Below are 26,159 nucleotides of genomic sequence, written 5' to 3'. Positions count from 1 at the left end.
AAATAGGTTTCTAGAGTTATCTCATTACGAGTTAAATTTTCATTTCCTTAATGAGTAATGATGTTGCATGTCTTTTCATGTAGTTATTTGCCATACCTGTATTTTCTTTGTTCAAGTCTTTTGCTCATTTTTAAAATTTGATTGTTTTCTTGTTATTGAGCTTTAAGAGTGCCTTATGTACTCTAGCTGTAAATTCTTTGTCAGACACAGGTTTTGTAAATATTTTCTGCCAGTCTGTAGCTTGCCTTTTCGATCTCTTAACAGTGTCTTTCACAGAAGTTTTAAATTTTGCTTAAATCCAGTTTATCAACTTTTTCCATGTTTTTAGCCATATCTAGGAAATCTTTGCCTAACGTAGGTCACAACTATTTTATCCTCTGTTATCTTCTAGAAACTTCAGTCTTATGTTTTATATTTATTCGATGGTCCATTTAAAGTTAATTTTTTTATAAGGTACAAAGTATAGGTCAAGATTCATTTTTGCACATCAATATCCCATTGGTTTGGCACCATATTGAAAAGGTTAACTTTCTTCATTGAACTGCCTTTGCATCTGTATTGTAGATCAATTGACCATGTATGTATAAGTCTATTTCTGAACTGTCTATTCTGTTCCATTTATCTGTATGTCTAATCTTTCATCAATATGATACATGATTACTTAGCTTTATATATGTCTTGGAGTATATGTCTTGGAAACACTTGGACAAAAAAAGTATATATCCTCCAACTTTATTCTTTTTTTTTCCAGGATTGTTTTGGCTTTTCTAGTTCCTCTGCCTTTTCATATAAATTTTACAAACAACTTGTTGATATCTTTTTAAAAAATCCTCTGGAGTACTGATTTGGATTATGTTGAATCCATAGATCAGTTTGGGGAGAACTGATGGCTTAGCAATACTGAATCTTCTGATTCATAAATATGTTTCTATTTATTTAGGTCTATTTATTTAGTGTATGTTTCTATTTATTTAGGTGTCGTTTGATTTTTTTTTTTCAAACCTGACTCATAGTTTCCAGCATATGGGTACTACATATCCTCAGAAGTACTTAAGAACTGCATGTTTTGTGGTACTGTTGCTAATAGTACAGATTTTTTATCATTTCAGTTTCCAGTTGCTCATAAATTGTATGTAAATTTTTTATGCATTGTCCTTGTAGCCTACAATCTAACTTCACTCATTAGTTCCTACTAGCTTCATCATAGATTTGTTAAATGTTATTTCTAAATATAAATAAAAGATGACATTGTAAACCAAGAATTAAAATTACAACACATATTTTTAAATCAGGATTACAGGGGCAAACACTGTCTCTGTGCAGTTATATTCACTGGTGACATGGCTGAGTGGGCCAAGCTTTGAATCTCATATATGTAGGTGGTAAATCCTTATCTCTTCACTGCTGCTTGTGATCTGAGATGCCTTGACTAAATTCTGGACTTGGCCATGAAAGTCTACACTTTTTTTTAAAGATTTTTTTTAACTTAATGGAGAGAGTACATGCATTAGCAATGAGTAGGGGCAAAGGGAAAGGGAGAAGCAGGCTCCTTGTTAAGCAGGGAGCCTGATGCAGGACTCGATCCCAGAACCCTGGGATCATCACCTGAGCCGAAGGTAGATGCTTAACCAACTGAGCCAGTCAGGTGCCCCCAAAGTCTGCTTTTTTTGAAAAACTGTCTTTCAGACCTATTATTGAGATGACCCAGTACAATGAATGTGAAATCATTTAGAGATATTAGGTTCTGAATATTATTATTAGTGTCAGCGAGAAAAATCAGGAAGCCTTCTCTGGTAGAGCCTGTGACACCTCTCTCTGGTACAGCCCACAGCAGGATGATGCAGACACCCCAAAGGTACTGCTACATAAATATGTAGAAGTGCAGCAATCCCAGACACCACGGTGTTCTTCACAGGGACCCAGCTCATGGAAAAATGGCAAGAGTGGCAGCAGGTTGTTATAATTGGAATAATTCTTATGATAGCTATGTCTCCAAAAATATTATTAAATAAGAAAGTGTTTGGCTGGAAGTGTGCGAGCTGGGATTCTTAGAGTGTGGGAGTGGTGGGTGGAACAGAGGCCAAAGGAGTAGTCACAGCAGGGTGGATCAAAGAAAGCAGGCACAGTAAGGAGGCAGAGGTGGAGGTAGCTTGGCGAAGGGGACCCTATGGAGTTTCTTTCCCTTCACTACAAGTTCCACCAGGATACTAACTTCCCATGTAGCAAATCACAGAAAGCAAGCAGAAGGAAGACCTCCAGCCTGAAGGGAATGACAGCACTTAGAAAACTTTGAGATCGATGAGTGGTTAATGAGACACTCGACTCATGTTATGTAATGATTGATGCCTGGAGAGCAGTAAGGGGTTGTGATTTTGTTTTCTCACCGGTACGTTGCAGACAAAGTGATAGAGTTGGTCTCCTGTTTTATTTAAGGTTTGTGGGCTACCCATTTCTCACGCATATTTGAAGTGCTGAGCTAATGCAGAATCGTAAAGAGAACTGTAGCCAGAGGGCAGGTAGTTTCTGCCAGTTAGACAAATGAAGACAAGAGGGCTGAGAGTCTCCCGGCAATTGTCACCTGTGTCAAGAATTTTACTCACCTTTGGTTTTCTGGAATTGCTTCACCTGCATAGACAGTTGATGTCCTAGGTCTTAATTACACTTAGTGAGTTGCTGGGCAGCAGTAACTTTTTGCCTGGCTGGAAAAATATATCATATGGAGGACGTTGAAGACAAGGAAGACCCACACCTGGCCTGGAATACATGGAAGCAAAGCTCTCATTTTTAGATCTCTGACACTAGACAGGTTGCTGTTTTTGCTGAAGGTGTGAACTTGTAGGATGGCAACTGTGTCTCGCCATTGCTTCTGCAGCTCTGAGTGCACCGACACATAGTAGGTGCTCTGTGCACATTTGTAACTGCAAGTCAGAGCAGTGTAGTTTCCTATTTTAACAGCTCAATTATGGTTTTGTTTTGACATTCTTTGATTGAATTCTTAACTGAAAAATATTTTCCCCTGTGAGTAATGAAAAGCTGATTGCAAATCTAAGTACCTAGATGAGCTAATTGAAACAGTTAACTATCAGAATATAGGAATAGCCACAGTGTCAAAATAGCTTACAAAGGTTGTCACCTTTAAAGCAAACTGCAGCAAGTCAAAGCTCCTACATGAGATTTTTTAAGGATAAGTAATATGTTCTCTTAGCATTTTGATTTGCGATATTCCCTCAGACTTGTAATGTTGGGCCCTGATGTTTAAGGTGATCTGTGAATTTCTGATTTAATATTTGACCAGTAAACCATCAACATAACTTATGTTGTTGATAAGTACTAGTTAGTGTTATTGTGTGTAAAACAAGGACATTCCCTTGTTCAGTACCATTTCAGGGAGATGGAATTGATTAGGATTATGGAGTGCATTTATCACTGCCCTTTGTATTTAAAAGGACAATTAATGACCATGGTTTTCATATGGGGCAGGGGAGCTGGTGCAGGAGAGTGCTAACAAAAATGATATTTATGATTTACCTCTGTGCACCAACACATCTTTGAGTATGTTAAACAACATTAATAATATTAAATAATGGTAGTCTTTATGAATATTGATATATATTTTAGATATTTTCCCTTTTAGAATATTTATCACAGAAAATATACAGTATTATATATTATGTCATTGAATAATAGGTGACATTTAACTAGACTGAGACCTTGGATACATCATTGAGGGAAAGATACAGAGATATATGAGAAAGATCTTGGACACATCATATAGAGAAAGATATAAAATAATCATGGGGGATCCCTGGGTGGCTCAGTGATTTAGCACCTGCCTTTGGCCCAGGGCACGATCCTGGAGTCCCAGGATTGAGTCCTGTGTCGGGCTCCCGGCATGGAGCCTGCTTCTCCCTCTGCCTGTGTCTCTGCCTCTCTCTCTCTCTCTCTCTCTCATAAATAAATAAATCTTTAAAAAAATAAAATAAAATAATCATGGTCACTTCCAACTTTAAAATTCTGAGCTATAAAAAAATACAGATCCCAGTAAGCAGTAATTTTATCTTTTAAAAAACACAAAGTGCTCATTATGTATGGAGCACCACTCATACATTTTACAAATATTTAGCTATTTACTTCTCATGACAACCCTATAAAGTAGGCTGTAACTAGCATGATTCCCATTTTACAGACAAGGAAACTGAGGCACATAGGTATAAAATAATTGGTCCACTTACAGCTAGTGAATGGCATTGCTAGGAATCAAAGTAAGACAGGCTGCTTCTGGAGTTTCCAAAGAGAGCTTAGGTCTTCTTGTGAGATGCAATTTAGAGTGCTTTCCATTTCTTTCTTTGAAGGTACTATTTCCAAATATGTCTATGTTGCCCTGTGGCTTCCTGAGTTTGACTTCTAAAACCCAAGAATATAAATTATGGACGCATTTCCACCTTATTCTTCGTGGAACTCCATATTTTAAAAAAATAATAATTGAAATAAGAGTTGAAAGCATACAGTTCTTTTGTGGAGATATTAGATCTGATTTACAGTCAGGAAAGTAGTAGCCCCTTCTCATTCATTGATTCTGCTCCATTCATCAAAGCTGTCTCTTCAGGCCTCTCTTTACTACAAAGAATCCTCACCCTGAGGTCTCAGGCAAATGCAGTAGTCTCAGCCTGGAAGGGGGGGAGCATTTTGTCCCCCTCTCAACTTCTGGTGACATATTTTTGCTCATCACAACTTGGCAATGCTCCCAGCATCTAGTGGATGGAGATCAGGGATGCTGCCAAACCTCCCGTAATGCACAGGGCATCCCCCACGACCAGGAATTGTCTGGCCCCAAATGCCAATTGTGCCAGGGTTGAGAAATGAGTAAATTATGATTTGCTTGGGCAAATGATATGATCACTAGAAGTACAGATGCAAAGGAAGGGGTTTTAAAGAGGGTTTCTTGGAAAAATGACCCTCAAAGGCCGGTGGCGATTACCTGGACAGGAACACATGAAATTTTGATTTGCCTCTTTTGAATTTTAGCTCTTGTTTGTTTGTTTTTAACTACATTAATGTGCAGGAAAGACATCTTTATCCCTACCCCCAACCCCCCCATGAACCTTACCACAATATAGCCTATATAGTATAGGGCAGGCTTGGGGTACTGACAGGTACAGACATGGCAGGGTCAGAGATAGGGGATTTCATATATATATATATATATATATATATATATACACACACACACACATACACACACACATATATATATACACATTTATACAAATACAAATATATACAAATGTATATATATATATACATTTCATTCATATATATAGTGTATGTATACATATATATAGAAAATGTTGGTCTTTGTACCTTAAAATGGCTTCTTATGTAACCTTTTCCAACCAGCTGCTCAAAATGACTTCTACGTGTTTAAACTTTCAGGAAGAATACATACACAAGACCCTACAAAATGGGACAGCAAATTGAGGGGAGAGTTTATATTTTGAATTACATATATATTAGATCTATATTAGATATTTTGTATTGCATTATTAAAAACATTATCATTTTTAAAATTGCCCTTCTTCACCAGCTAAATAATAGATGACAATGGCAAACATTTAGTGAGTGCTTACCATTGCTTAGTAGCATACTAAGCTCTTTCCGTTGTTCTCATTTCATCTTCTCAAGGCCCTATGACTGAGAGGTATTATTAGTATTGCTGTAGTTTAGAAGTAACAGTGACCAGACTCCCCTTGGTTTGAGCATCTAGGGGGTGGTGACGCCCCTCCCTGAGGCAGGGAGCAGCTGTGGAGGCTGGGCACGGTCTGAGCAGGGAAAGGTGTGATGAGCTGAGGTGCCTAGGGGACTGGGACCAGTATGCAGTCAGGCATGGAGGTCTGGAGCTGACCAGGGACCTCAGCTGGAGACAGAGATGCAAAGTCATCCACATATGCGGGTGTGAAGATCCTGAGAGTGCATGAGGCCACTCAAGGACAGTAAGGAGAGTGGAAGAGGGCCATGACTGAACAATAGAGGCCCACATCCAAGAGGCAGGCAGGGAAGGAGCCAAGAGACAACCCCAGGACCCAGGGTAAGCACTCCACACCTTCCAGTTACCTTGGCCTGTTTGTGCTTCGCCTTCTACCTTTTAACCTCTCCGAGAAATCTTTGGTCGTGACCCTTCCTTCAACTTGGACCAGTTCTTACTAGAGAAATTATCTGGATTAGATGCAATTGTTGTGAACAGTTAAAGGCTAAAGACACACCATCTGATTTTTCCAGTACAGATGTATGTGAATTTAAAATTTGTCTGAAATCCTGCAAACTAAGGAAGTCCTTTTAAACAACAACAAAAAAAATGTTTACTCTTGGGCCACTGTAGCGATTGAACTTTATTGATTTGCCAGTGGTCTGACACTCATCCTTGAAGCCTTGATAATTAGAACATACAGCTTATTTAAAATTATTTTTCTGGGGATCCCTGGGTGGTGCAGCGGTTTGGCGCCTGCCTTTGGCTCAGGGCGCGATCCTGGAGACCCGGGATCGAATCCCACGTCGGGGTCCCGGTGCATGGAGCCTGCTTCTCCCTCTGCCTATGTCTCTGCCTCTCTCTCTCTCTCTCTCTCTCTGTGTGTGTGTGTGTGTGTGACTATCATAAATTAAAAATAAATTAATAAATAAAATAAAATCATTTTTCTGGGGATGTAGTATATAATCTGGTGACTAGAGTCAACAATACTGTATGGTATATTTGAAAGTTGCTAGGAGACCAAATCTTAGAAAGTTCTCATTATAAGAAAAAAAAAGTGTGTGGCTATGGATGTTGACTACTAGACTTCTTGTGGTGATCATCTTGCAATATACATATACATCAAATCATTAGGTTGTACACCAAAAATGAACACAATGTTATATGACAATTATATCTCAATAAAAAAAATTATTTCACAAATCACACAGTTCCACACATACATCCTCTCCCCCAACAATGACATACATATGCTTCATTTTCTTCCTGTAGCTAGATCTGTCTGTGCTTAACTGTTTTCCTCCCACACTCCAGCGAATATCCAGGGACAGTTGCTTGTGGGTTTCTGGTCTGGAAGAGAGGCCAGCCTCTCTGTAGCAGCATGCCCATTTGGTCGAAGAACAGCTAGAGGGAAAAGCTCAGCAGAGCAGAGGCATGGCCTTCACTGACTCAGCGGTGGCAGGCTAACAGCCACTTGTGGACCTCAAACTACACTGTTTTTCCCTCGGACACCAGAGAGCCCTCCCGCTGGCTGGCTTGTGCTTTTTGAAAGGCCCCACCCTTGCTGAGTTACATACCAGAGTTTTCTGACTGGCGTAGCTATCCATCCTGCTCTGCAGAATCTGTTTTGTAAACTGCCCCGGCAGCAGGGAGACCTTTCCCAGGCCCTGCGCTCCTGCCTGCAGAGGAGGAGCTCCTGCCTTTGATCCCTGGGTCAGGAGGAGCCTGGAGTCCCGGTGACTTTGTTTCTGAAGGTCTTTGAGCGCCACGCCCAGAACACTCCTTAGCAGACGGGGCTGGATACCTTTAGCCGCTGACACTTGAATGGAGGGTGAGAAGTTCAGGCTGCGGGCTTTAATCAGAATCGCGTGTTGGAGCTGAGTTTGTACCTCTGCTTACTACTCTTCTCAGGGCTTTGGCAGGAATGTTAGAACTATCACAGGAAACTGGCCATTAAATCAGCAGGGGAGACCTCATGACCAGTCTGAGTCTCGTAGCTGAACTGTAAAATAGGAATCTGAAATGTGAGGAAGGGGAGGGTTTTGTTGCTCTCCTGTAACGTCCACAGGTGGAGGGCCTTCTGTGTGTCCCAGACGGACCTCTGTTACAGTGGAAGTGGAAGCATCCTCTCAGACACGGTCCAGGCCACCCTCCTGTCACACGGTCTGATGCTCCTGGCCATACGCTGCTCCCAGATCCCAGCCCTCCTAGCGAGCGCGCCGCTGTGCCTTCTCCTGGTCCTTCTGCAGGACCCTAGGCCTGGGCGTTCCCTCTCGTGTTCTCCTGCGTGCTCAGAGCAGTCTGTGTTCCATCCCACTCTGGTTCCGGTTAGCTGGGGTCCGTGCGGGGACCTTCCAACAGCTTCTAGGTGCTCCGCAGTAAGGACTGTATCTTATTCAAGGGGTTAGCATGGGTGCTTTGTGCCCTCGTGCTGAGCAGGAGTTCCCTAAATGTGCGTTAAATTGAACTGGAGCGAGGTACCTGTGTGGCTCAGTGGTTGAGCATCTGCTCAGAGCATGATCTGGGGGGCCTGGGAGCCTGCCTCTCCCTCTGCCTGTGTCTCTGCCTCTCTCTCTCTGTGTCTCTTATGAGTAAATAAATAAAATCTTAAAAATAAAAAATAAGTTGAACTGGAGCCTGGAAGAAAATAACCTGTCAGTTCATAAACCATTTTATTGCTTTCTACATGTGAAGAAAATATTATAAGATGACAGATTATTCATTTTCTCCACAAAATACCCCACATCTCTCTTAGCTCAGCTTCTTGAAAGAACTCTTCTGTGTTTCTGGCCTGTCTTCCACTCTTTCAGGATCCACTTGGCCCTCAGTTCTCTTCCCTCAGACTTCTCTGAAACTGCTCTGGCTAAAGGCTAAATCAAAAAGTCACATTTGAAGTTGTCTACCACTTACTTTTCCATAACTGTTTGGTCTAACTAACCATCTGCTCCCTCCATGGTGCTCATTCTGTGGCTCCTAGATGCTCATTCTGTGGCCTTCAGCTAGCTCTGTTGGCCTCTTCTGTTTCTGACCCCATCTTCCCCGAGCCTGGCTCCTCACTGGCCCATGCCTTCCACACTGCAGTTTCCACCGTTCTGAATTCCCTCAGGATGGCTGGCTTAACAACTATGTATCTTCTGTGTATGTTGTCTCTACACCAGCCATTCCCAAGTGGGTCTGGATGTTATAAAGACCCCTAAAATCTAACACCTCCAAATCTGAGCAGTTTATTTCCTCCCTCGCAGCTCTCTACCAACTTCCCTAAGTGACTGTTTCCTGTGTTCAGGTGGCACAATGACGAAGCCTAAAATCTGGGAGTCATCCTCTATTTCTCCCCCTCCACAGCTTCCACGTGGAAGACCAAATCTTCATCAGCTCTGACTCTCTTCTCTCACCATCTCTCACCCAAACTATCTTAAGCCTGTCCTAGCTATTCTTCAGTTCATCCGTCATCCTGCCACCACTTAGGTTTGTAACGTGCGATCTAATTACGTTCCTCTCCTATCTAATATCCCTCAGTAGCTCCCCCTCACCCACAGTTTGCTCTTGACATATTCATTTTGGTTCTTTGTGATCTAGCCCCTGCCTTTCTTTCAGATATTTCCAATCATGTACTTGCAATTCCTAGACTAAAGCACGTTATTTAATGTCTATTTGCTTTGCCTGTAATTCTTTCAGTCTAGGCAGCAAATTTCTCTTAGTCCCTCATAGGCTTGCTCACATATCCTCCTCTGGGAGGTTTTGTCCTTACACATTCAGGAAGTGAGTTGCTTCTTCTTCTATTTGTCATATTTATATCGCACACAAGACTGTGAGATCCACAAGGGCACGGACCACATCCTGTTCACCTCTGCATTCCCAGCACCTACCCTTGTTCCGGGTACATAGTACACCATTGGATGAACAAATCTTGACTTCTTTTCTGCTTACGACTTTCCCATCAGAACCTCAGGTTTCACAATGAGATACCACCTCACACCAGTGAGAATGGGGAAAATTAACAAGGCAGGAAACAACAAATGTTGGAGGATGCGGAGAAAAGGGAACCCTCTTACACTGTTGGTGGGAATGTGAACTGGTGCAGCCACTCTGGAAAACTGTGTGGAGGTTCCTCAAAGAATTAAAAATAGACCTGCCCTACGACCCAGCAATTGCACTGTTAGGGATTTACCCCAAAGATTCAGATGCAATGAAACGCCGGGACACCTGCACCCCGATGTTTCTAGCAGCCATGTCCACAATAGCCAAACTGTGGAAGGAGCCTCGGTGCCCATCGAAAGATGAATGGATAAAGAAGATGTGGTTTATGTATACAATGGAATATTACTCAGCCATTAGAAATAACAAATACCCACCATTTGCTTCAACGTGGATGGAACTGGAGGGTATTATGCTGAGTGAAGTAAGTCAATCGGAGAAGGACAAACAGTGTATGTTCTCATTCATTTGGGGAATATGAATAATAGTGAAGGGGAATATAAGGGAAGGGAGAAGAAATGTGTGGGAGATATCAGAAAGGGACACAGAACATAAAGACTTCTAACTCTGGGAAACGAACTAGGGGTGGTGGAAGGGGAGGAGGGCGGGGGGTGGGGGTGAATGGGTGACGGGCACGGAGGGGGACACTTGACGGGATGAGCACTGGGTGTTATTCTGTATGTTGGTAAATTGAACACCAATAAAAATTAATTTATAAAAAAAAAAAAAAAAAGAAAGAACCTCAGGTTTCGGGGGATCCCTGGGTGGCGCAGCGGTTTGGCGCCTGCCTTTGGCTCAGGGCGCAATCCTGGAGGCCCGGGATCAAGTCCCACGTCGGGCTCCCGGTGCATGGAGCCTGCTTCTCCCTCTGCCTGTGTCTCTGCCTCTCTCTCTCTCTCTCTCTCTCTCTCTCTGTGACTATCGTAAAAAAAAAAAAAAATTTAAAAAAGAACCTCAGGTTTCAATAAATAAATAAATAAATAAATAAATAAAATAAAATAATAAAAAAAAACCTCAGGTTTCACTCTTAAAGTGAGAATTATATTTCCCTTTTATTAATGGATTAGTCTTTCCTAAGGATTCTGAAGACAACAGTAGAAATTAACAGGTTCTGGCAGCAATATCGTTGTGACATTTCTTCTGAAAAGATCAAACTGCTTTGCTTACGTTAACATAGAAATCCAGTTTGCTCAAAGCAGAGTGGATAGGCTTCATCATGTGTGATGAATTTTCTCTTTCCCTGGAGAAAAAGGAGAGAAGAAGGAAGCTACCAATTATTGAATAGAATGTGCTAGTGACAGAACTATCCTCTCATTTTCTAGGCCCCTAAAATTCTTCTTAGGTAGGTAGAACCAGAGAAATCATTGGCAGGAAGAAGTCCTAGTTCCACTGCTAACTAATATGTGGCTCTTTCTGGAAAGCTGATCCTCTCAGATCCTTATTCTCTTCATCTGAAAATAAAAGGGTCAGACCAAATTGTCCCGAGTCTGCCAAGCTCTAGAATTTCTTTAGCAAACATTTACTGAGTGGATTCACTTTAGCCAATGCCTGTGCTAGGCATTGGGGATGTAAATGAGATGGAGTGCTTAGCCTGTCATATTCAGTGGGGGAGGATAATTCTGTTATTCTGACTATACAAGGTCTGTTGCAACTATTTAAAATCAATCACTGATTGGACCTTTATAAACAAAGGTTATAGGTTAAGAAAGAAAAATCTACTGAAATTACCATGTATAAAATTTTCTGCTAGGCCTAATGTGGCTTAGAAGAATAAATTATGGTTTCTGCCTCAAAAGAGGTCTAATCCAAGTGGAAGACACACTGTTCATGCAGCAAATAAAACAAATTTTATAATCAAAATTATTATTCATGCAGGAATAATTTTTCAGGAAACTAGGGCTAGACCACCTCAGATTATCTGGAGGGTTTAATATTACTTAACAATAAGTTAGAGGTAAGTAAATACCTATGCTAAAGACTTGTCCTGAATGCACATTGGCTTCATTCATAGCAGAATTTCATAGGGATTTTGAGAAAGTGCTCTGAATACTTCTATTATGTGACATGTTCTTTTACCTGAGACATTCAATCCTTAAAGAGGCATTTATATTTCCTCAGGATGTGTGTTTCATCCATTTTGTATTCTTGCAGAATACAAAACAATTCTAGCCATTGTTTATCTTACCTGGTGGAAAATAAATCACGTGCTGATGCTACACCATGCTGAAACTGCCTATCTCATTTCAGACCACCATAAAGAGTATTTTCTCTCTTTTTGTCTTTTTTTTTCTTCATCTTAACCCAATTAGCTGTTTTTTTCTCAACATTATTGAGGCATATTTGACAAATAAAACTAAGATATTTAAAGTGCACAACATGTTGATTTGATACACATTTACATTTTGAAAGGAGTTGAATGGGTGTGTGGATGATATTTGAAATTGTATCCAGAATTTCTACCATGCCTTCAATGATGATAGTTTTGTAGATAGGATTGAGAATTAATGAGCAAGTGGGTGAAGAGCAAAAGAAATGCAGATCACTTTACATCAAAATTTCAAAGTTGGGTAAATAAAGTGATTTTTAATTGAATAAAACAAAGACTATGTCTTTAAAAAAACAGACTTTTTAAAGAGCCATTTTAGGTTCACAGATAAATTGAGCACACGGTACAGAAAGTTCCTAGATAGCCCTGTGCCTATACATATACAGCCTCGTCCACTATCAGCATCCCACGCAGAGTAGCACATTGCAGTTGACCCTATGCTAACTCATCATCATCACTCAAAGTTCATAATTTGCATTAGGTTTTATTCTTAGTCTTACAAATTCTCTGGGTTAAATAAATGTGTCATGATTTGTATTCACCATTACGGAACCATACAAAATAGTTTCACAGCCTGAAAATCCTTTATGCCCTGGCTCTTCAGCCCTCCCTCCCTCCTAACTCTTGATAACCACTGATCTTTTTAATGTATCCATAATTTTCCGTTTTCCAGATTGTCTTATAGTTGGAATCACACAGTATGTAGCCTTCTCAGATTGGCTTCTTTCACTCGGTAATATGCCTTTTTGTGGCTTGACGGCTCAGTTCTTTTTAGCGCTGGATAATATTCCATTGTCTGAATGTATTATAGTTAAATTCTCTGTTCACCTCCTAAAGGATATCTGTTGTTTCCAAGTCTTCACAGTTATGATGAACAAAGCTGCTATAAACATTCCTGTGCAGGTTTTTATGTGTACATAAGTTTTCAACTCATTTGGACAAATACCAAGGAGTATGATTGCTCAATCCTATGGCAAGAGTATGTTTGCCAGTAAGAAACTACCAAACTATCTTCCAGAGTGCTGTACCACTTTGCATTCCCAACAGCAATGACTGAGCATTCCTGTGTTCCTCATTCTCGTCAGCATTTGGTGTGGTCAGTGTTTTAGAATTTTGTCATTCTAATAGGTGTATCATGTTTGTCTCATGGCTATTTTAATTTGCAATTCTGTAATGACATATGATGGTAAGCATCCTTTTATATTGCTTGCTTGTCATTTGTGTATCTTCTTTGGTGAAGTATCTGTTCAGATTGTTTGCCTATTTTTTAGTTGGGTTGTTTTTTTGTATTGCATTTTAAGAATTCTTCATATATATTAGATAGTAGTCCTTTATCAGACATGCTTTTTGCAGATATTTTCTCCAAGTCTATAGCTTATCTTCTCACACACTTGACATTGTCTCTCATAGAGCAGAAGTTTTTAATTTTAATGAAGCCCAGTTTATCAATTATTTTATAGATCATGCCTTTGGTGTTGTATCTAAAAAGCTTATAACCAAATGTAAGGCCATTTAGATTTCCTTCTATGTTATCTTCTAGGAGTTTTATAATTTTGTGTTTATATCTAGGTTTGTGATTCATTTTCAGTTGATTTTTGTGAAGGATTTAAAGTCTATGTCTAGGCGCTTTTTTTTTTTTTTTTTTTTTTTTTTTTTTGGTGTGTAGAAGTTCAGTTGTTTCAACACAATTTGTTGAAAAGACTATCAGTTCTCTGTTGTATCACCTTTGCTCCTTTGTCACAGATCAGTTGACCATACTTCTGTGGGTCTATTTCTGGGCTATTTTATTTCATTGGTATACTTGTCTGTTCTTTTACCAATATCATAGTGTTTTGATTACTTTAGCTTTATAGTAAGTCTTGAAGTTGGGTAGTATAATTCCTCCAACTTTCTTTTTTTGCTTCAATATTGTGTTGGCTATTCTGGACCTTTTGCCTCTCCACCTAAACTTCAGAATTGGTTTGTTGTCTTGTAATTTTTCACTTAATATTGGACATTTTAAACATTATAATGTATCTGCTCTCAAAATCAGACCTCCCCCCACCAAGGTTTGTTACTGTTGCTACTGTTTAGAGACTTTCCTCAACTAGTTCTCTAAAGTCTGAATCCTTTACAATATATTACCAATGAAGTCTCTACTTGGTTAGTTTAGTGGTCAGCAAATGATTGGACAGAGATTTCCTTAAGTGCCTTGAACTAGTAGTATGTCACCCAGCCTTTGCCAAGGGCACTTTGTGTCTATTTGGCTATGGTTTCAATGCTCTAGCAGGAAGTTGATAACTCTGACTTAGCCTGCTTGTGCAGATCAGCAATGCCAGACAGAAGTGAGAAATTAGGACCTTCTTATGCCTTTTCCAGGTATGCACACAGTTATGCATATGTGCTTGGCCTTCTAGATTCCTAAGAATATGTTAGAACTTTTCTAAAAAGGAAAAAAAAAAAGAACTCTTCTAAATCCCCTATGGACATCTCATTCCTACAGCTATTCTTTTTATTTCTTTTGGTTCATATCTTGTTTGGCCCAAATGTTGTTACCATTTCAGGCAGATGTGATGTTAAATAATTGCCACTGATAGTTTTTGACAAACACCCTAGGGATAAAAACTGTGTTCAGTGATGAGCTCAGAGTCAGGTTAAATGAAGATAAGCCCTGTGAATGGGGGCATTCAGGGAATTGCCAAACAGCTCAGATAATGACAGTTCTTTAATAATGGAGTTTTTGGGGAGCCAAACTCATTCTGCCCTCTCCAGTGGCTTCTAGGCTGCCAGTTTTTCACAGCAACTCTGATTGTCATCTATGTTTTTCTAAGCTTCTACAGAACTGAGGAAAGAAACATGAGAATAGGACAAGTTCAGATGCCTCCAACTTCATTGTTCTTACATAAATTCAACCATTTTTCTTAGTCCTTGAATTGTCTCGAGCCTTTATTAATTTCCAGAGTTCTTAAAAAGTTGATTTTGACAATTATTGCCAATATTATTCTTGCTTTTATAGAGGACCAGGGTGTTAGAGATTTTTATTCCACCATTCTCACTGATGTCACTCACTTAAAGTATTTTTTATTCAGCTTTACTGAAGTATACTATACATTCAAAATAATTCACCAACTTAAAATATACAACTTGATGAATTTTGCCAAATATATACAGTTATGTAACTATCAATACAATCACAATATAGAACATTCCATTATCTCAAAAAGTTCTCTATTGCTAGCATTTGGTAAACACTGAACTGTCTTCTGTCACTACAGTTCTACCTTTCCTAAAATTTTGTATAAATGCAAATATATAGTATATGTCTGACTTCTTTCACTTAATATAATGCCTTTGAGACTCATCCATTCTGTTGTATGTATCAGTAGTCAGTGCCTTTGTATTGTTGAATATTTCATTATACATATATTCCACAATTTTTATTTCTATTTGCCAATTAAGGGACTTTTGGGTTATTTGCACTTTTTGGTTATTTGCCACATAAATCTGCTGTGAACATTCAAGTATAGGTCTTTATATGAGTGTATGATTTATTTTATCTTGGATATAAATAACTAACAGCAGAATTGCTAGGTCCAATGCTAAGAATATGTTTAATTTTATAAAAAATTGCCAAATTATTTTCCAAAGAGGCTGCATCCTCTTGAAGTTTCAGTGGTTCTGTGTCTTTGCTAAAACTTAATATTTTCAGTGGTTTTAATTTAGGCACTACAGTGTATGTAGTGGTGTCTTACTATTTTAATTTGTATTTCTTCCATGACTACTGATGCTAAACATCTTTTCATCTGCTTATTTGCCATTTGACTATCTTCTTTTAGAACTATATGTTCAAATATTTTGCACATTTTAAAAATCAGATTGTTTGACTTATTATAGAATTTATTATGGAGTTCTTAATGTATTCTGGATATAAGTCCTTTATGAGATACAGATTTTGCTAATATTTTCTCCCAAGTAGAGGAGTTCTTAAGGTGTCAGCAAATATCTGAGTTTAGGGGAGATAAAAGGACCTAAATCTAGGTAGTCAAATCTCATTTGAGTCTCTAGTTTTAAAAAATAATAAATGAACTTCTGTTTGTGTCAGAAAGTATAAAGCATATTCAGGTATGTGGTATATAAAGGATGAGCCCTTTGAGGCTTTTGTATATGTAGTAGATCAAAAACTTTTGCATGCAATAAAAAGGTTTGTTTGTACTTCCAAACTATAATGGAAGAACAAGGTTATTAGAAAAGCATATTTCACAAATAACAGGCAACCCTTACCTAAACAAACTTGTTACAGAGCTGCCAAATGAGCAATGTGGACTTATTAAGCTCTTATGATTTCATTATATATCCAAGTGAGAATGTATATATAAAATTTACCTCACATACTACTCTTAGCTCTTACACAGCAATGTTAACATATATGGAACTGGCCAAAAAGATAGGCTGTCAGTTATAAGAGCAAAGGCCAAGCCTATGCTAAAGATAGCTTCAGACTAAATGATCAGTTTCTAATCCAGGGTTGCTTATTATATTTGACACTAATGAATGTGTAGTCAGTGGGTACACTGGAGATGGCTGAAAATGAGGGAAGTCATCAAATATTTTTAAATAAATAAATACTGAGAAAAATTTGAGAATGGAACCAGTTTCAATGTTAATAAGCATTTGAAGTGGTAGTGAAACCAATTCAAAAGCTATTGCCTGACTTTAGGTAAAAGATAAGAAAGCACCAAAGTAGAGCCAAAAGAAAGGCAAGACTTCAAAAATTTACCAGGGATAGGGCAGCCTGGTTGACTCAGTGGTTTAGCGCCACCTTCAGCCCAGGGTGTGATCCTGGAGACCTGGGATCGAGTCCCACGTCGGGCTCTCTGCATGGAGCCTGCTTCTCCCTCTGCCTGTGTCTCTGCCTCTGTGTGTGTGTGTGTGTGTGTGTGTCTCATGAACAAATAAAATCTTTAAAATAAAATAAAATTTAAAAAAATACCATGGATGTATAATTGATAGGACTTGGTGATCAAATGAATACAGATCTTAAAGAAGAGTGTCAGGGTGATTCCATTTTACAGTTTGGGTAGCCTACTTGGTGATGCTCTTAATCAAGATAAGACATTAAGTAGCAGAAACAGGTTTTGAAGAGAACACAATGAACTCAGTTATGGAAGTTGAGTTTGAAGGGCCAACAGAACCCCACAAATGGGTGAGAGTAATGAGTAGTTATATGTAACTCTGGGGCTCAAGTGAGGTGGGCTAGAGTAAGAGGATTAGGTATCATCAGAGTCTAATTTATTTTAAGATGGGATAAGATACTTCAGTATATTCATACAGAGTAAAAAGAGCAAAGACTAAATTCTAAAAAATAGTAGTAGTTAAGGGGCAAGTACTGCTTGGTGACAGGAAAGAGACAGTGTTTAGAGACATGAGAGAATTCACAATCTTGAATGCCAAAGAGAAGAGTTTCAAGGAATGGAGAGTGGTAATTAGTACTTATTGCTACAAATAGGTCTTTACTAAAAAGAAGATATGGAATTTGATGAACAAAAAGTCATTGGTCAAAACTGGAAGCAGCCTAAGTGTCCATCAGCAAAAGAGTATGCAAACCAATTGTATATCTTCATACCATGGAAAACTACTCAGCAATTTTAAGGAATGATTACTGCTATACTCAACAAAATAGACCAATCTCAGAAATGTTGTGTTGACTGAAAAAAAAAAAAAAAGCCAGAGACACAAACATACATACCATGTGATTTCCATTTTTATGAAAATCAAAATTGGCAAAATCAGTCTATTGGTGATAGAAATCAGAAAGAGGATGTCCCTGGGTGTGGTGGGAAGGGATGTGGTGGTGAAGAGAATTGATGGTAAAGGAGCACAAGAGAACTTTCTGACATGAAAAAATTTATTTACTTTGTTTGAGCGTAATTAAAATTGCCAAAACTCATTGAGCTGAAGATTTAAAGCTGATGTATAGCTAGAATACAAAAAAAAAAAAAAAGACGGGAGATTGAATATCTGATTGAATATTTTCTTGCTTTCTAAATTCTCACTGATTTAGAGAGATTCCTTTACAAAAGCAAATGTCTGTACAAAGAGAGACACCACAGCTACAAAGTTTTCAAAGCAGAAAAACAGAAAAAAATATAGTAGAGAACCTGGCTAGCCCAAGAAATAAAAGCTAAGTGGTCAGTGAAGTAAGTCATAAACTAACTGAATCTGTACCATAATAATACTAAAAAGCTCCAAAATGAGGAATGGCATTTAAGGTAGGCCAAAAAGGAGAGGATTGTTTGAAATTCCTTTTTAAAGTAGGTAGAGCCCTCAGTTTACTCCCCCAATTTATATCTAGGTGATTTTTCTTCCCCACATCAGCACAAAACTAGAAGTTTATTCCTTGGAGAGCTTAAAACAGAAGGACACCAGACATAGCTGAAGGTGAGACACTTAATTGAAAATAGGGACTTCACTGACAGTCTACTTACGCTCCAAATATTGAGGTTCTTGGGCCTCTTTTGTAACTCAGCTCCAGAATGTCAGAAAACATACTCCAAAAGAATCTGAGAATCTTAATACTGAGAAATCTGATCAGCCCATGATAATAAAAGAAAATGGAACAAAACAACAACAACAACAACAACAAGAATAGGTCAGATGGCTCTGAGAGAGGGGTCATCAGGAAAATAGATTAGTAGATTAACACACTTAGGGAATTAGATAACTAAGGAAGTGTTTGAGTTCAAATTTAGGAAGAAATACATTGAAAACTAAGGAGACAAACAGGAGACTTATCAACTCCTGGATAATGAAAAGTTGAGAATGGAAGAAAAAGTAATCAGAGTACAAAATACATGTGACAGTGTTTACATGATCAATAATAAATGTAATAAACACTATTGATATATGAAAAAAATATGAAATTATTGGGAAATCTGGGTGGTTCAGTTGGTTAAGCATCTGCTTTTGGCTCAGGTCATGATCTCAGGGTCCTGGAATCAAGCCCCACATCAGACTCCCTGCTCAGCAGGGAGTCTGCTTCTTCCTCTCCCTCCCCCTCCCTGCGGCTCATGTGTGTGTGCTCTCTTTCTCTCTTTCTCTCCCTCTCTCTCTCTCTCTCTCTTTCTCACACACTGTCTCTCTCTCAAATAATAAATATTTTTTAAAATTAGGAAATTATGACATAACTATAATTATAAGAGATATAGGGTATGAATGTCTGTGGGGGAGGTAAGGGATGGGAAAAAGTAAATCTTCATCATTAATAGAACAGAGTCTATAAATAATTATTTGAACTGAAAAATCAAGAATTAACAGCATAAACAATGTTGTCAGAGGTAAATGCCAACAAAAGAGACAAGTGAAAGAGTTGCTTCCAAAGAGGAGTAAATGGAAAAGGACAAGAGGGCGGTAATGTTTGATCTCTAAACTGTATGCATTCAATATCTATGATTTTTAAAAAGTAATCAGGTAAAACAAAACAGTAAAGGTATTTGCAAAAAGCATTTTATGAAATCAGATTATAGTGGATTGAAGAGTGAATGAATGAAAATTGAGGCCGTTCTCAGCAAATTGAGTAGTATAAGGAAGGGAATATCAGGGTAGGTAGCTTAGTTGCTTGATGAAAAAATTAGGATTGAAGGGAAAATTATAGTTTGTGTGATCATGATTATTTATATAGTTAACTAATTGATTAGTCAATTTGCTCAAGACAGGGATAAGCTTCAAAAGAAGAAAGCAGTTGAGAGAACCTGCTGAGGTAAGGGAATGAATGAGATACCACGGTCCCAGATGAAGTGATAGATGTTGAAATCAAAACACCGTTAAAGGGTTAGCTTTGAAAAAGAATAGGAACATCATTTTTTTTATGATGAAGGAAAGGATTATTAAAAGAATTGCTGTCTAATAGCTTATATTCAGCTATATTTTCTCACCGGCAGTGGTGGCTAAATCCCCGGTTGAGGGGTTGGAATATTTTTCACAATCTGAGTTTGGGAGCCAACCAGAGAAAAAAATGAAAGGAATGCTGGGTAGCAATTTTGGGAGCCCAGCTGAGGCTGAAAATCAAAATGTACTTATTCGTCAGCACGGGCTGCCATAACAAAATACACAGAGTGAGTGTCTTAAACAACAGACATTTATTTTCTCACAGTTCTGGAGGCTGGGAAGTCCAAGATCAAGGTGCCAGCAGGGCTTGGTTCCTGGTAAGCACTCTCTCTCTCTCTGACTAGCAGACAGCCACCTTCTCACTGTGTTCTCACATGGTAGATTGAGAGAGAGCCAGCTCTCTGGTGTCTCCCCTTATAAGGAACCAATTCTGTTGGATCTAGGCTCTTTGCTATGATCTCATTTAACCTGTTACTTTTTAGTCCACATATAGTCATGCTGGGGGTTAGGGTTGCAATATATGAGTTTTGGTGGGGACACAATTTAGTCTGTAGCCCATATAATTCAGCACTGAGTTATTTTTCCCTCTGTTCCCCACAGCCCAAGAGCAGTGGTGAAGGTTGAGTTGATCCAAATTTGGGGGCTAGCATGATCAAGGTGGCAAATTTGGGGGCTGAGGAAAGCAGAGCTAAAATGACTGCTCGTGGTTTCCAAGAACCGTGGAAAGGGAAGCCAGGAAAAGACTGGGCGGGGATTGATAGGCTCCACAGAGGAGTCCTCTCAATTCTGGAGGACCAACAGGAGCACTTGGATAGCACATCTTGAGTGGGTGCTGTACTTTCTTGGGACATAACTTCTTGTTTCTGCACCTTCAACTGTGTTGGCAATAAATGAGACTTATCAAACTGAAAAGAAAATTTAGGTTTATTAGTGGTAGCAATCATCACCTTTTTCTTTCTTTTTAGACGACTAAATACATTGAACAAGTGTGCCTCAATGAAACTTGATGTGAACTTCCAAAGGAAAAAGGTAAGTGTCTCCGCCTTGCTAAGATCATGATTATATTAACAAAAGAAGCTTGTGTTCATAGATTAAAAACGTGAAACCATGCAAAATTCTGAAATACCTGAACAACTATATCTGTTCTCCAAATATCCCATCTTATAATCATCATAAATAAGTCCATTAGAAACCCAGGCCAAGGTCCATTCATTTCACCATTTCATTTTGCTGTAGTTTTCATCAGAGGGTTTGCATAAAGATATGACATGTCTTCTTTATGGTCTTTTAGAAGTTTCTTTAGTTGTAAATACCCACTCCGTATCAGACTCAAATACTCCACAGTGATTCACAGATTAATAGAATACAGAAAAGAACCCTGGGTCCATGCCAAATGTCTTCTGCTTCCTCCTTTCCAATAGCATTTTATTTCCAAGTATGCTGGAAGATGTGCTCATCCTCAGGTAGATTCATTTCATAATGGTTGAGGGGGTCACAGGGAGCATAGCAACAAGATGCTGAGCCTGCCTCCTCCCCACATGCACTCTTCTCTAGTCACAAGGAATTTCATTCCATTTTAAGAGTCACTAAGCTCCCTCCCTGTTCTAAGACTCACATGTTCTATTCCATCTGTATGAATGAGACTGGAGGTTTCAGTTCTAAAGTAAAGCTGGGCTTTATTGAGATTTATTGTTTTCTAGGAGCTTCGTTATGTACTTACCATACATGATCTCATTTAATCCAGTGAGGTAGGAATCCTCTGTTTCCTAGAGAAGTAAAACTTGAGCAGGTTGTCATTTGTTCATAATCTTTCAGCTGGTGGTAGAGCAGAGTTTCAAGCCCAGGCATTACTAACTCCAAAACTGAGGCTCCTCATAGCCACCACTATGCTAAAAGACCTCTGTCTCTGTCTCTGTCTCTCTCTCTCTCATTGAATTGATCCTTTTGGGAAATTCAGAGTAAAAATATTGTTAATAACTTTTTTTCATTTTACATCTCCAATATGTAACGAGTCAAGCCTCATTATATTTTGAAGAAGCAGAGAAAACATCTTTGAGTCAAAAGAAAGTGCTCTTTATCCTGGTCTACACAGAGAAATCATTAAATCCAATGGATTTTAAGTCACTCTTGAGTAACCTTATCTTTAAAAATAACTTTAACTTGAATTTCTGTTCTAAAAAAGCACCCATCGGGGAAAAAAAAGCAAATGAATTTTGGTTGACCTCACCTTAAAAACAATTTGGGGTTTGAGTTAAAAAACAAAAAGATTTAAGCTAATGAGGTAAAACAGTGAAAAACAATATCCACAGAAATATTAAAATATGAGCAATTTGTCTAGGCCAAAGACAAATTAAAAACGTGGGAATAAACGTCCCAACAGCTGTCTGGCTGAATAGACCCCTTGAGAAGCATACATACTATTTGAAGCATGAGGGTCAGATGTTGTTTTGGTTGTAACACATGGTTCTTATTAAAGCTAACACAGCCACGCCTGTGTGTCTAAATGGTGGCTGCTCTATACAGCTTCCTATATGGATCTGTAGCTACAGGTATTACAGAAGACAAAAACTAATGACAGGATTTGTTTTCAACCAAGTGGAGTGATTGGATTCTCACCCTATCACCAGCTTTTCAAAAACCCATATGTGAGATGGACCCAAATACCATTGTGGGGCTATTTATATGTTACCTTCACAAAAACTCCTCTGTAAGTCGGTCACTTCAGTATTTCTGACATTCTTAATTTACTCCTGATGTTGGATATAGTGGCACACACCCTGACAGCCCCTACTTAGTTCGAGGCCTCACAAATGCATGAACTCGAATAAAATACTGCTTTTCACATTGTAAACTGAGAAGACATGTCCTGAATTTCTGAATAAATAATTTCAACATGTGGTTTCCACCACCATCTGGGGCTGTGGTTGAAGGAATTATGCAGGAGACCCTGTGTGGGGCATGCATTTCTGTCATCTGCCCCTTTCACAAGTCATAGGCTCCTCTTTTATTTTACTGCAAATAAATAAATAGATAAATAGATAAGTAAATAAAATACAGGCTAGGAATAGGTCAAGTGATTCAAATATAGAAAGTGAAACTTGAGGAAAGCACCATGTGACCCTGCAGTCACTCTGGAATTAGTTTCTTTGGAAGGAAAATAAGACCAGCAGCATTTCCTCTAGGTACATCCCCATTTTAGGCAATCCAGGAAATAAAAATGTAATCCTCATCTCTAATCTGCAGAGGCCCAGACATGCTTAATTCTGCAGAAGGTCATCCCCAAATCGCCTGTCTGGAGCCACACTTATTCTTTCTCCTTTTTGGGGCCTCTGAAGGGGCTGTGTATGATTGCTTCCCTGTCTGTATATGCTTGCTTCCCTGTCTGTGTGGGCAGCAAACACTCCCACGGAGCTTCCTGTATGCCGGACACCATTCTTCTTCACTGACTCCGTGTCACAGATGCAGAAGTAATTACTTCCTCAAAGTCACACAGAAATAGGCAGAGTATGGGACGCCTGCATGGCTCAGTGGTTGAGCATCTGCCTTTGGCACAGGTCATGATCCCAGGATCCTGGGATCGAGTTCTGCATCAGGCTCCCTGCAGGGAGCCTGCTTCTTCCTCTGCCTGTGTCTCTGCCTCTGTCTCTGAGTCTCTGATGAATAAATTAATAAAATCTTAAAAAAAAAAAAAAAAGGAAGAAGAAGAAATAGGCAGGGTTTGACCCCAGATATTCAGGCACCAAACTGCCCCTCCTTGCCTTTCAAAGAATTCAGAAATATAGTGGAGGCTAAGTGAGCTTCTGGCACTTGGTCTGAGACCCAGAAGAGTTTCCCTGCCAATGCATACAGTTATATATTTCTTTGTTGTTTTTAGAAGAGGAATGTTTCTTGCCATTCACAAAAGGCCACGATTTATTTCATGTCTTCAGGGAAATGTATCTCTGGATCTCTCACAGTGACTCTCATTTGCTCTGCTTGCCATTTTTTTTCTCATCTGATTTTTTTTAATTTTGAAGAGTTTGATGGGTTCACCCAAGACAGACAAACAAGTCCACAAATAGATGAGAATGGTGAAGCCTCCTTCATACTTAGTTAGGCATGCACTTTTTCTTGTTCATCAAATGCTAGTTGTAAAGCCCCCCAAAAAATGAAATCACACCTGCCTATCTACCTCCAGATGGTACCACAGGATTTTCTCTTTGCAGAAGGGAAAAGAGATTCTTCTGAGATTCAAGGTAACCTCCCCTGTCACTGTGAGAGTCAGGTAGAGAAGAGAATTCTCAATCTTGGCCACACACCTCACTGAAAGGCTTACTGACTTCAGACTCCTCCCCCTGCAGCCCTGCAAGTGGTACATTCCATCTTGTGAACAGGTGGACTCAGCCACTCAGCTCCAGTTAACTTTTTGGGAGATGCACTTCTAAATTTCTATGTAACTATGGATTAGCTGCCTTTTGCAGCTGTGGACTTGTGTGGACTCCTGTTTCTAGTATAAAGATACAGCCAAATTCTATCGGGGTGGGGGGAAACCTTTCTTTTGCAGTGTCTGGTTGGCGTTTGTCTCTGAGGAATATATAATTTCAACCAAGAATGTTCTCATTTTTGTAGAAAAAGCCAAATATCAGCGCTCCATCTAAATTAAAAGCCCCAAGGCACAGGCGGAGCTAATTGTTCTCAGAAAAGTGTTTCTTCTCCATTATTAACTACACAATTCACACTTTCTTCACAATGACTTTAAAATCCCCCAGTTATGGTTAGCATGTATGTGGGCTGACTTCTATTCAAAGTTAAGAGTCAGAGACCGAAGGATCCAATAAGGCTGTTAAATGAGGAAAGAGAAGGACACGTATGCACACGAGACTCTTCCCTAAGATTTCCCAACAGAGAAGGAGTAGCTCCAAAAGGTTCCGGTTAAAGTTATAGTTTTAATAAAGCTCTCTGAAATCATGAGCAGAGGTGGAAAGCAACACAGAAACCATGACTGCTTGCCACCTTGCCACCTTGCAGCCAGCCTCTCCTGGCCTGGATGCCATCAGCATTTCAAGTTGCTGCCACTGCTGCCCAGGGCAGCCTGATCTCTACCCCACCCCACCCCACCCCACCCCCTCACCCTTTCACACACGACCCCGCCTACTCCTACCCAACTGTCTCTCCCATCAAATCAGACACCTCTCTGCAGCTCCAGACAGCAGGGTGAAGTGAGAGAAAAATGACGTATTCTAGCATTCACTTGGCCAGGAAATATTAACAGTTTGAAGACCATTGCATGTGAATAGCCTAGAACCATAGGATCCTCAAGTTGGAAGGGATGTCCTGTCATCTTCTCTAGCCTCTTGTCCATTACAGGATTTGCTTCTAAGGGGATCACTCATAGGTCACTCAGCCTCTGCTTGTGGGCATCCAGATACAATGAGTTTGATGCATTGCATGGTAGTTCATTTCCAATGACTAGAAGTCTTCTGAATAATAAGCTAAAAGCTGATTTGATGTAAACTTCCTATTGGATTCTAGCTTCTTTTCTCTGAAGCAGCACCAAGTATATATTTCCCTTTTTATACAGCAACCCTTCAGCTCTATCTTCTAGACAGGGGTTGGCAAACCAATTGTTGTATTAGAACAAAGCCACACTCCTTCTTCTTGCAAGGACAGCAGAGTTGAGTTGGTCTGGCAGAAACTGCATGCCCCCAGGCACCTATGAGGTTTACTGTCTGACCCTTCACAGAAAGTTTTCTGACCTCTGCTCAATCTAGAACAGAGTTTCTCAAACTGTCTATAGTGAGTGGCTTGGGTTTTGTTTGTTCTATTTTTAATTTCCAGTCTGCCACTGACCAGGATACTTTTGTAAAATTCAGTACAAACGAGTTATTAGAAATATGAAATGAAAAAAGTTATAGAAAATACAAACCCCATTGTTTTATTATTAGATGCAACAAACACAGAAGTTTCATTTCAATGAATATAAACAAACCAAATGTAGTGGGAAATAGAAAAGAGTTACAAAACTGCCCACAATTTTATTGAAAGTGTATGTATAGGCAGTTAATATGAAGAATCATGATTATACTCGTATCCTTTTTGTTGTTCAACTGTCAAAACTAAACAAAAAGCTTACTTTGAAATAGCAGTTTCTCATATTAAATGCTTATTCATACACTTCAATCAAATGCCAGGACTTCGAGTATTCCTGACAGCGAGTTTCCTGTTTGTTACCTAATTTAGGCTGGATTGCCAGTAACACGACACTCAAAGGAA

General features: G+C 39.2%; 1 protein-coding gene across 7 annotated transcripts in view; it reads left to right on the top strand.

The window, feature by feature from the left end:
• Window positions 1–26,159, top strand: part of STARD13 (StAR related lipid transfer domain containing 13) — a 514,559-nt gene that overhangs the window by 456,111 nt on the left and 32,289 nt on the right. For 6 of the 7 annotated variants that reach the window (XM_055317219.1, XM_055317220.1, XM_055317218.1 and 3 more), the window contains one exon: window positions 20,873–20,936. In XM_055317219.1, the coding sequence (XP_055173194.1) occupies window positions 20,873–20,936 (64 nt within the window). Of the gene's footprint in view, window positions 1–20,187; window positions 20,225–20,872; window positions 20,937–26,159 lie in introns of those variants that run through there. The other variant, XM_055317223.1, reaches the window with a different exon arrangement.

This window comes from Nyctereutes procyonoides, unplaced genomic scaffold, assembly GCF_905146905.1.
Source record: "Nyctereutes procyonoides isolate TBG_1078 unplaced genomic scaffold, NYPRO_anot_genome, whole genome shotgun sequence".
Taxonomy (NCBI): Eukaryota; Metazoa; Chordata; class Mammalia; order Carnivora; family Canidae; genus Nyctereutes; species Nyctereutes procyonoides.
Note: the sequence above shows the minus strand (reverse complement) of the source record. Positions and strands in the feature narration are given on the sequence as shown.